At 42.5% G+C, this 12,396-nt stretch overlaps 1 protein-coding gene across 1 annotated transcript; it reads right to left on the bottom strand.

Moving 5' to 3' along the window:
* Positions 1-3,111: 3,111 nt before the first annotated feature.
* il13ra1 (interleukin 13 receptor, alpha 1) lies at positions 3,112-12,325 on the bottom strand. Its single transcript, XM_046329623.1, has 10 exons — positions 11,990-12,325; positions 11,413-11,543; positions 10,993-11,146; positions 8,426-8,525; positions 7,987-8,162; positions 6,220-6,356; positions 5,299-5,431; positions 4,934-5,024; positions 4,684-4,765; positions 3,112-4,286 (listed from the first exon to the last, which is right to left on the bottom strand). Exons 1-10 carry the CDS (start codon positions 12,309-12,311, stop codon positions 4,185-4,187), a joined length of 1,428 nt encoding a protein of 475 aa, XP_046185579.1. The 5' UTR covers positions 12,312-12,325; the 3' UTR covers positions 3,112-4,184.
* Between the last annotated feature and the right edge of the window lie 71 nt (positions 12,326-12,396).

Here is a 12,396-nt window from a genome sequence, read left to right as displayed (position 1 = left end):
TGTCCAGTACTTTAAAAATATCCTCTCCTGTTGTCCTCGTTTCCAGTGGTTTGCTGAAGGTGATGTCTTCCTTAATTGACCCCCCAACCCCACATAAACATATCCGACATATACCAGGAGCTGTGCCAGGCCCGTGGCGCCACGTCTGTTGACTCATCCAGCTGTAACGCATAGAGTTCACTGGCTTGTATGCGAAGCAGTAATTGTTACAAAACATATCCTGCCATGTCAACAATGTGCCGTTTGATGGAATCATTGTCTGTATAGTTTTTTTGGCCTTTTCCCCCAGCATTGTCCCAGCCATATATGTGGCAGCAGGAAGAATTAAGTCCTCCACAATAGTATGGGGCATGCCTGTCTCAGCCACTGGTAGCTCACCATATGAGTATGAGACGCTTCCAGCCCCTTCTTAGTAATGGTATTGGTTGATTTTATACATGTCTCACTACTCAAAAGTCTCTTAATTATCGCTCAAAAAACTTCCATGGCTTATTTTTCAAATTTACATGTTTTGTTTCTGAGTGAAGGTTTCTTCGAGTTGTGAGATAGTACTTTTGCACATGTAACACACTGTGGCTGAGGAAAAGCACAACTCCCAATATAAGTGAACCCCAAATCAATGTAGTTCTCATCATATTTGCTGCTCTTTGATGGTCCAACGTCCCTGTCTGATGTTCGGTGCTTTCCTGGGGTAAGGTGTCAATAGCTATTCGGCTGCATCAGATTCACAACTGTCAGTGTCGATGCTAGCTGGGCTAACAACAAATGTAGAATTACTGATGCTAGCATTGGATGTGCTCGTGGAAGCAGAACAACTTGTGTCATTGACAGGTGCAGGTGTAGTACTGCTGGTAGTAGCAGCAGTACTATCAGTGGAGCTGGTATGTGTCTCTATGGATGCGGGATTTACTTTTATTGAACCATTTATCCATTTTCCCGAAAACGGAAAGAGCAGCAGCTACCCTTGACTACATACCGGCCGTTAGTGGAATTCCCGCGAGAGAGTAACGGTTAATGTGATTGGATGTTAATTATTTGACTAGTCACCCTGTATTTGACATTGTGTTATTTCGCTGATCACTAACGTTAGATGGTTTAATTACATTTGTGAAGATGTGAAGATTTGTAATTTTACAAAAAATTATATATATTTTTTTTTATTTGGCTTGTTTTTTTTGTGGTTTTTATTTGGCGTACCCCCGACGGCATTGCGCGTACCCCGGTTTGGGAATACCTGAAGTAGAGGATTGTGAACTTCTGCATTTTTCAGTTCTTGCTCCGACAGGCCTGTGTTCGTGCCGATGTTGTTTTTGAAAATGTACCAGAAAACATAGTGCGAGTGCGAAACTTTGTTTCTGTTGCACGACTGAAGGATGAGATAAAATTCTTGAGGAAATCCAAAACGATGATTACACATCACTCGCAGCAGTTAAAAGAAGATCGCTTACTGGATAGGCAGACAGAACAATTTAAGTCTGAGTATTTCTGTTTTTAGTTCACATTTCTGTTGGCATAATGGGATGCTATTCCTTTCAAGTGCAATGGGATATCATCACATCAGATATGAACAGGTCTCTCACATGAAATAGACTTGACCTATTTCAATTGGATCATCTGTATAAATCAAGGATACTTGGATCAATTAATGATGCATGACTTATTACCACCCAATGAAGACTTGGACATTGAATATGTTACTTTAGATTTGTAACAGTAGTTGAAGAATATCTACATAAGGACTTTATAACACGTTAATTAGGCCCATGCACTATTTGGCAACAGTGTGAGATTTGCATACTGGCATGAGGCTTGGCTAACATTTCTATGACTCACAGGCCTGCTTCCTTTTTTCCCAGCAGAGTGCAGTCTTATTGTGACGCACAGGAAAACTTCATGAGTCAGTCTGTGTGTTAACAGGGTGTACAATGTGTGTTCATGTAGGTGTACAAGTACGAGAGGCTAGTGATTATACAGTTCTCTGACACCGTGTTTTATAAACATTATAATTTCTCACATATTGCAGTAATGTTACTTACTGACATGCTCCAACATCAAATGATAAGCAGTAGATGAGTGTGTGTGTGTGTGTGTGCGTGTGTGTGTGTGACCACTACAGTTGGTTTATGTGGACTCTGCCAGGAAAGAATGAATGGGAGTGAGATCCGGAAATCCAATATCAACTCAGACTGACTGCCAATAAAGACAATTTTGTGAGGTCCACAGTAGCAAGATAGGAGACAGACAATCTTACACGTGGATGAAATGTAAGCAGTGTATAGTAAAAATTATAGTATTATAATTGTAAGATAGCAATGTATCAAACTTGCAGGCAAGAACACACAGGAACAAAACACACTGGTATGCAGCTTTCAAATAGGGGCTTAATGTCTCAATTCACCGATTTGACTTCCTTTAGTGTTGACCTGTTTTTCATAGTACACATTCTCTTAAGATATAATGAATTGAATCGAGAGTAACAAGCATCGACGCGTCACTCACTCAGCGTGGGGGAGGATTTCATCACAGCATCAGTTTCGGGATTTCTCAATTCAATGCCAAATACAGCTACACTCTTCCAACTTTCTCCCATCATATCAGCCACTGTGCTTCTGCCTCTGCATTGCTTGCTCTTTGGGGTTTTACACGGTGTATTTTTTAAGCACTTTGTTGACGCCTGCTGATGTACAATGGGCTTCATTTACATTTGATTGATATCACACTGACTATATGTCTTTAAGGAATCCCTCTGTGAAAATAAAAGGTATCACTCACATGACTCAGTTATTTGTTGATGGATTTATTCTCTCAACACCTACACTCTGGATCGATCCTCAGCATAGATTAGCAGGTACACAAGGCCTTGCTTGACATGCCCATTGGTTCGTCTGTGAGCATGTTACACTTATCTCTAGTTCGGAACAGACCAGATAACAGGTTTAAGCTGTTCAGCAGGTCCTCTACAAAGTACGTTTCTCCTTCCGGGTTGTTAAAAAGGACTTGGCGATCTTACCAAGGAAGAGTCTCTGCATGGATGGTGGTGTGATGTGAATGATGCTCAATGAGTGAGTGTGTGTGGTGATATCAATTAGTCATTAATGCAGAAGAATAAGGTTCCATAAGACAGCATGTGAAATTTTAAAAAACAAATAAATAAAAATACGTGTTGCACAAAACATTTCCTTAACACACAAAACTCTAAATATATATTTCACCAACATTTGTACATACTATAGATACACCTGCACAACCTATTTACACATAGCAATGCAGGTTGATAACAATAGAGTCACAACAATCTAGCTCACATTAGCAGCATATAGCCCTTGATAGGCATTCTGCATCTCAAATGGCACTCTGTTCCCTACATAGTGCACTACTTTTGACCAGAGCCCTATGGGCCCTGGACAAAATTAACACACTATACATGTAGTGAATAGGGAGCGATTTGGGACACAACTACCTGTATGTCAATGCCCTAAAGTCCCTGCCCAGAGGTCTGGCCTTTTATGGCACAGGTAGTGCACTCATTTCACAGAGGTTCACAGCTTCAAGTACCTCTTTGTCCCCTAAATAATTACATGATCAACCAGGTTGATCAGTCAGATAAAGACTGTGGTGCTGCCTGCGCATCTCTTCAGGCACTGCCACCAATGTCCTATTTGGTCGGGGAGTGAGGTTTAGGAGTCCAGCCCCTCCTCGTTTCCTGCACTGGCTTTCTGATAACCTCTGACATTTGACCTAAGACCCCAAGCCTTGGGTTGCAAAGGGTACATGAGAACAGTTCTTAGTATCTGCCTACACACGCACGCACACACACACACACACACACACGCACGCACACACACACACACACACACACACGCACGCGCGCAATCCAGAACAATACAGGAGTCAGTGAGTTGATAAGTCCTGACAGTTCCAGGACAAACAAAAGAAAAGGCGTCTCCATAGTCCATAGTCCACATACTCTCAGTCTGTATCCAACCCGTTAAGGTCGTCCATCGACTGTGGAGCTCCAACTCCTGACACTCTTCAGCAGTACAGTTAGGGTCCACCTTAAGATAGCTTACTTTGAGGGCCGGTCAATGACACTGAAGTCACTTGGCTCCCAGGTCATACCGGGTCAGGTTGTTGCTGTATCTGTCTGTACAGTAGTAATCACTACTGGGTCAGTGTGTAGTCTCTCAGTGATCAGGTTGCATCATGGGAAGAGTATAATCTTTCTCTAGGCTGATCTTACATTCCACCTCCTCCTCATCCGGGACATAGAGATTGCCTATGGAGCTCTGGAATACAGAGAGAAAAAGTTGGAGTGGCTTAGTGTGTGTTTAGGTCTGAGAATGTGTGTGTGGGGTGTGTTTGTGTCTGAGAATGTGTGTGTGGGGTGTGGGTGTGTCTGAGAATGTGTGGGTGTGGGTAAGGATGATGACCAGTGCCAAAATCGAATTCCTTGTTGGTTCAACGTAATATCATTGAAATGACATGGAAACAACGTTGATTCAACCAGTATGTGCCTGGTGGGATTGTATTGTAAGTATTGTAAGTATTGTATTGTAAGAGGACGTTTAGTATCTACTGCATACACTGATGTTAACATTTCCAGTAAGTGAAGTTCAACAACAGCACCTTGCTGTGAGACCACTACTAATAGTGAAAGAGACCAGAGGATGTTGCTGTTCTAACCTTCAGTCCCTTATTGCTGTTCAGCATGTCCTTGAAAACCAGTGAGGGATGTGGAATCGTGGGGAAAACCTTCTCTCTGTGCCTGGAAAAGAACCACAAAAGAATTAGCCCCAAATTTAAACGCTGATCACCAATATTGGCAATTCATTAAGCGAAAACGCATTTGCTAGATATCTTCTGTCTATTAAGACATTCAATTAATTCTAAACCCCAACACACACACAAACGGATATAGTGTATGTTTACTTACTTCATAAAACAACAAATTAAAAGGATGAGGAATAAGAAGACTACAGCTGGAATGACGACAGCAAACACAGTCATCGACCAATCATCCACACCTGAAAAGAATACAAGCAAAAATATCAGTGACCCGGTCTAATTCTAATCTTGACAAGTCTGTTACATTTAGCCAACATTCAATACACAAGTCTGTTACAGCGACATATACTATTATAGAGACTATAGACTACTGGCATATTATATATGTTTTATTCTATTTGTCTTCTATTTTATTCGAAGGGGAACGTTTCAACTATTTCAATGGTAACACAATTACAGTACATCAGTGTGTTCTGAAAGAGGGAGAGAATGTAGAGAAAGAGGAGAAAGTACCATAGATTTCCTCTTCGCTCCAGTCGCTGCCTCCCTCTCCACACCATTTCGTATAGACTGCTTTAAGCTTGACTCTGTACTGGCATGTCTCGTCATATGAAACCATCACATGTTTCAATTTGATTTCTTTACTCTGGAAGAAACATACACAGAACCATGAGTGGAACTCAAGTAGTGGTACACTCATAGGAAAAAAAGGTGCTATCTATAACCTAAAAGGGTTATTCGGCTGTCCCCATAGGAGAGACCTTTGAAGAACCCTTTTTGGTAACCAGGTAGAACTCTTTTGGGTTCCATGTAAAACCCTTTCCACAGATGGTTCTGCATGGATACCAAAAGGAGTTCTACATGGAACCAAAAAGGGTTCTCCTATGGGGACAGCCATAGAACCCTTTTGGAATGTTTTTTTTCTTCTAAGCGTGTACTATTTGACTGACACACACAGACACACAAACAAACAGCAGATGTCCAATGCCCACTCATCCTAACACATTCAGTAGGTCTGTAAAAACAATGTAAACATTGTCCAGTGACTAAAGCTCTATTTTTTTATTGGTGTAATTCACATAAGTGGCCTGTCTCATGTTGACAATAGCAGAACGCCCAACCCTTCATCTGACCCATTTTCTGTCTGCAGCCATCTAAACTTAGGCCTCATTATCTGTTTATAAATCATCAAAATGTATTTTATATCAGTGAGACCAACGTGTATAACAACGGTGCGACCGAGTGACGTCGGCGCAACCCATAATTAACTAGTTTAAATGAAATATGAAACAATAGAAATCACTCTTCTGGGAAGCATAAAAACGGACATAAAAAGGCACTTGCCAGGTTGTCAATGTCAATATGAATTTGTTGTGAACTAGTTTCACCTGGATAAATAAGGGGAGACGTAAATGTAAATAAAAATATACACACATCCACGAGCAGTTGACACTTGCTGTAGTTCAAGATGTACTTCCAGCAGTGGACAGCGCCTATGTCCGGAGGGTCCCAGCTCATGATGAGATTCCTTCCTGTCTCTGTTATCTTCACCTTAGGGGCCGGGGCCTTGACTGAAGAGAATTAGACATATAGTATAACATTAGATAAATGAGAGTATTGGTAATGTCAACAATATTTGCATACTTGAGAGTTTAGTAGTATCATGGAATTAGTCATTGGTTGTTCAATTGGAATGTACCCCCATAGGCTGGTGAGATGGTTGAAACTGCAAGAATTTGAATTGTTGCAACAACAAAAAAATCAATATTTATATATTTTTTGCAACAAATAAAAATTCTTGCAGTTAATGATAATGGGACTGAGGTAGGGGAGAGAGAAAAACATGAGCCCCATTCTGCATGGAGAGCTCTGAGCGGTACGCTCTGATCTATTCAGTTGTGGGGGTTGGTAGTCAGACACGCTATGCTGTACGATAAACAGTTTACTTTGAGTTAAGTCAGGTCACTCTCTCTCTCGGTCCCTCTCCCCTCTCCCATAGAGTGTGTTTCAAGTTTGGAGAAGTTCATTTTCACCATTAAAATTCTCCCTTATAATAAAGCATTCCATGCATTTATCATCGCATTTGCAGACTTATGCAAGATTGCCTACTATTCCTAAGGTGATTAGTTGATTGGATAGTCACAATTTAGGCTAATAATATAATTGAATCACTGTTCACAAAAAAAGACTGCAGTGTTCAGTGCATGGCTGAGGGTGTAGAGTAGGCCTAGGCTACGGGATATGTTCAATGCAATTCTACTGTACTTGATGTATTTAATATGACAACAATGACAGGGTAGTGTAGGCTACTGCTGACTCTGACAAACAGATCAATAAAAACCACCTTGTCTGCAACCATCTAATCTGGCCTATGAACAGGGGAGACACAAAGTGTACATTATGAAGTCCATCTAACCTGAAGGAGGGAATTATGGTCCAAAAATAAAATTTCAGGTGGCACTGACTCAATGATAAAGGGTGAATATGTGCACAGCACACTCAATGGGGATATGGCTGATGCTCTCAGCTGGTGCCAATAAGTTTGTTTACTGTTTGCTCAAATTGCGAATTTTGCTCATTAAAAGACAGATTAGAGTCTTTTTATTGTCTTCTCTTTACAGCAACAGGCATTTACTTTCCAAACTATGCCATCAGAGAGCCAGCTGTGCCATCAGAGACTCTGGGTTCGCGCCCAGGCTCTGTCGTAACCGGCTGCGACCAGGAGGTCCATGGGAGGTCCATGGGGTGACGCACAATTGGCCTAGAGTCGTCAGGGTTAGGGAGGGCTTGGTCGGTAGGGATGTCCTTGTCTCATTGCGCACCAGCGACTCCTGTGGCGGGCCGGGCGCAGTGCGCGCTAGCGAAGGTTGCCAGGTGCATGGTGTTTCCTCCGACACATTGGTGCGGCTGGCTTCCGGGTTGGATGCGCGCTGTGTTAAGAAGCAGTGCGGCTAGGTTGGGTTGTGTATCGGAGGACGCATGACTTTCAACCTTCGTCTCTCCCGAGCCCGTACGGGAGTTGTGGCGAGACAAGATAGTAGCTACTACAACAATTGGACACCATGAAATTGGGGAGAAAAAGGGGTAAAAATAATAAAAAATAAATAAAAAATTGTTTGAATGTTTTTCAGATTATACCATGAGGATATCGTAAACATCTGTTTTGAACTGTTAAAAAATGTGCTATGGAGTTATTCTTACCATGATTTCTAGGAAGCACCAGGAAGTTATTCTGTACAGATAAGCCATCGAGAGTCCCATTGACCTTGAAGTAGACGTCATATTGAAGGAAGGATCCTCTCAGGTGACATCCTGACCTCTGACCATCTCTGTACTGGTACTCACTGCATGCTGCTATGTGGGAGGGACCAAGGTACCTGAAACATAAGGGATGAGAGGGATGACAATCTGTCAGTGCTCAGCTAAACAGACACAAATATCAGATTTTTTTAAACAGCTGTAACTGGCAATCTAGAGCAAAAAATTGCCTTATATGATAACAAATCAAGTAAAAAACATAATATATATGTTATTATTATTTATTTTTTACATAGTGGCACAGCCAGTACACAAGGTGCCATATATCGCCTCTCTTCCATTCTTTTGGGAGAGCCCTGATTCATTTTAAAATAGTTCTCACCCATAGTAGAGCTGGAGGTCTGAGGCCTGATTGGCTGGGAGCCAGCTGCAGTTCATGGCCTTAGAGGAGTAGAGGGAACACTGGAAGTTCTTCACCAACTCTGTTATATGAGAGAGAGAGAGAGAGAGAGAGAGAGAGAGAGAGAGAGAGAGAGAGAGAGAGAGAGAGAGAGAGAGAGAGAGAGAGAGAGAGAGAGAGAGAGAGAGGGAGAGAGAGAGAGAGAGAGATTGCCATGTGTCTAGACCACAAAAACAGTATCTGACAAAGACTCATGCAGATCTAAATATTGTCCTGATAAAAAAGCAGGTTGGTATTCATTGAGATGACGCTTGTACTGGAGGCAGCTCTGCAGAGTGGTCACTAGCTGGCACAGCCACAAAGTCATCAAATGAGATTTTAACCATAACCACACTGCTAACCCTAATGCCTAACCCTAACCTTAATTTAAGACCAAAAAGCACATTTTTGTTTTCAGCTGGCCCACCTTGCTCAGTTTTGCCTCCAGGGCAAGACTCATGACAATAAAAGCCAATCTGCAATAAAACATGTTAACATGAAGAAACTTTTCTATTCTCTATGGTAACACTTCACTGGGAATTGTGTTCAGCTTTAAGGTCATTGTTTTTATTTGCTGTATGCGTAAAAGCCTTTGTTCAATACTTTGGATAGGCATATATAAAGTACAAATAAAAACAAGGGCATTTTAAACACGAAAAATTACATTAATTTCAGCACAATGTTTGTATTACAGTAGACACATTGGATAAAGTTCAGGAGTTCACTTGTCCCAATTCATATTGGGGCAAATTTGAACTTCCACTTTAGTTAAAATTTTCACTTTAGGGTGCGTTTGTAAATTCACTCTAGGCTTTCTACATCGATTTCAGAGCACTCTCGCCTGAGTATTACAGAGCACTCTCGCCTGAGTATTACAGAGCACTCTCGCCTGGGTATTACAGAGCACTCTCGCCTGAGTATTACAGAGCACTCTCGCCTGGGTTATACAGAGCACTCTCGCCTGGGTATTACAGAGCACTCTCGCCTGGGTATTACAGAGCACTCTCGCCTGAGTATTACAGAGCACTCTCGCCTGGGTATTACAGAGCACTCTCGCCTGAGTATTACAGAGCACTCTCGCCTGAGTATTACAGAGCACTCTCGCCTGGGTATTACAGAGCACTCTCGCCTGGGTATTACAGAGCACTCTCGCCTGAGTATTACAGAGCACTCTCGCCTGGGTATTACAGAGCACTCTCGCCTGGGTATTACAGAGCACTCTCGCCTGAGTATTACAGAGCACTCTCGCCTGGGTATTACAGAGCACTCTCGCCTGGGTATTACAGAGCACTCTCGCCTGGTTATTACAGAGCACTCTCGCCTGAGTATTACAGAGCACTCTCGCCTGGGTATTACAGAGCACTCTCGCCTGGGTATTACAGAGCACTCTCGCCTGGGTATTACAGAGCACTCTCGCCTGAGTATTACAGAGCACTCTCGCCTGGGTATTACAGAGCACTCTCGCCTGAGTATTACAGAGCACTCTCGCCTGGGTATTACAGAGCACTCTCGCCTGGGTATTACAGAGCACTCTCGCCCGGGTATTACAGAGCACTCTCGCCCGAGAATTACAGAGCACTCTCGCCCGGGTATTACAGAGCACTCTCGCCTGGGTATTACAGAGCACTCTCGCCTGGGTATTACAGAGCACTCTCGCCTGAGTATTACAGAGCACTCTCGCCTGGGTATTACAGAGCACTCTCGCCTGGGTATTACAGAGCACTCTCGCCTGAGTATTACAGAGCACTCTCGCCTGGGTATTACAGAGCACTCTCGCCCGAGAATTACAGAGCACTCTCGCCCGGGTATTACAGAGCACTCTCGCCTGAGTATTACAGAGCACTCTCGCCTGGGTATTACAGAGCACTCTCGCCTGGGTATTACAGAGCACTCTCGCCTGAGTATTACAGAGCACTCTCGCCTGGGTATTACAGAGCACTCTCGCCTGGGTATTACAGAGCACTCTCGCCTGAGTATTACAGAGCACTCTCGCCTGGGTATTACAGAGCACTCTCGCCTGGGTATTACAGAGCACTCTCGCCTGGGTATTACAGAGCACTCTCGCCTGGGTATTACAGAGCACACAACACCTGTTGGATATGATCGGTGTCAGTAAATGTCGGCAAAATAACCTAATTAAATTGTTGCCAGTAGCACAGTTACAGTCACCAACGCTCTGGATAACATGAAAACAGAATAACCGCATCTTCTAGGGCAAGTAAAATGGTCGGAGTGAGGCGTTCTCTCATTTGTGTCTGGAAGTAGCTAGCAAGCTAGTCAGAACACTTGGATCAACCCTACTCCTCCGCCAGAGCGTCCAGTGTGCGCTCTGAACGCTCCGAGAGCGAAACGCTCTGAATTGACAAAGGGACAATCTGACAACGCTCTGAATTGACAAACGCCCAGAGTCAACGCACCCTTAGTCATGCATTGAGATCAATGGGAGACTAAGTGAAAATTTGAAGTTAGGGTTGGAAGTTAGGATTCACCTCACAGTAATCGTTACCTACCTGTGGGTTTAGGTGTAGAGATGCTGACAGGTTTGCTTATGCTTCTGCCTGTACAGTGTTTGGGGTTTGTTTTCACTGTGTAATTCACTGCATCATTCGTAGTGACATTGTACTCTTTATACAAGCTGAAAGTTGACATTAATATGGGCTTCTCCTGTGAAAAAAAAATGGAATCACTGTCATTTCACATTCTACAAAGTATTAGTGTTAGGTATTTAATATGATGTATATTATTATTGAATAATATCACTTTGTAACAGATTATTTTATTATAGTTTATGTTTATTTATCGCTTTATATGCATAAATAGGCTACGTTTTGCAATTCATTCTGTGCATAAAAAAACTGTATTATTAATCAATTCCAAATGTACTTTTGTTTCATTTTTCCTTTTCATGGGCCTGAGTGCACTCGACTCACCTCTCCGATCGTTGTAGTGATCATGTAGTTCACCTTGCATGATGCATCTAAATCAGTTGGTGCGTTCCACGACAGCTTTATACGGAATTCAGACTCCCACGTCAATGACAGGTTGAGCGGCTCAGGGAGAGCTGAAGAGGTGACAAGAGACGAGCAGTGTAAACTACTCTGTATGGCAATGTGATGACCAACTGCTATATATGCTATAATATATATATCTCATCTTTGCTATGCCTGATCCACACTCTGTTTGGTGTAGACCCTAGTTACAATTTCTCAACAATATGACTCACCGGGGCAAAGTAACAAGGCCACACAACAAGACTACATCACTAATAATCATAGTCAATAAATGTCAAATGAATACACGTTTTCATGTAGGCAGAAGTTACAAGGGAATCCAACATGTATTTTAAACAGATTATTTTCTCATTATCTAAATTTCTCATTCCGACGTCGGTTTCGGGAAATGGACAGGAAATCCTAGTTTTCCTAAAGTCTTGTCAACTGAAAATGACTAAACAACTGGTGTCAAACGACCATTAAAGGTAATGTAAAGTAAATACAATAGCAGTACCTTTCTCAGCTGCAACCTCTAGTGCGACCAAATGAATAAAGTATCGTAGAACCAAGAGAAAATCCAAATGTTTCAAAATCATGTTGTCCCGTGCGTAATTTCTGGCGGACTGCGCCTCCTCAAAATCGCCCGGAATTCCAAAGGTAAGACAATAATTGTCGAGCAGTTGTCTCCCAAACAGAGCGAACAAATAGAAGTGCCTCACGTCCAGATCAATATAAACAAAAGCAAACACCGGATTTACACCCGCGAGCGAGTTATCAATACATTCATACCGTCTATGATTCCATTTCGTGTGACAGCGAGGGCTTCTGTCGCGCATCGGATTGGCAAATAGGGCGGAGTTTGTATGGAGCAATAGCTCAAAGCTACGACAGTACAGAATAGGATATCCTTACCATTTTGAC

This window comes from Oncorhynchus gorbuscha, linkage group LG25 (assembly GCF_021184085.1).
Source record: "Oncorhynchus gorbuscha isolate QuinsamMale2020 ecotype Even-year linkage group LG25, OgorEven_v1.0, whole genome shotgun sequence".
Lineage (NCBI taxonomy): Eukaryota > Metazoa > Chordata > Actinopteri > Salmoniformes > Salmonidae > Oncorhynchus > Oncorhynchus gorbuscha.
Note: the sequence above shows the minus strand (reverse complement) of the source record. Positions and strands in the feature narration are given on the sequence as shown.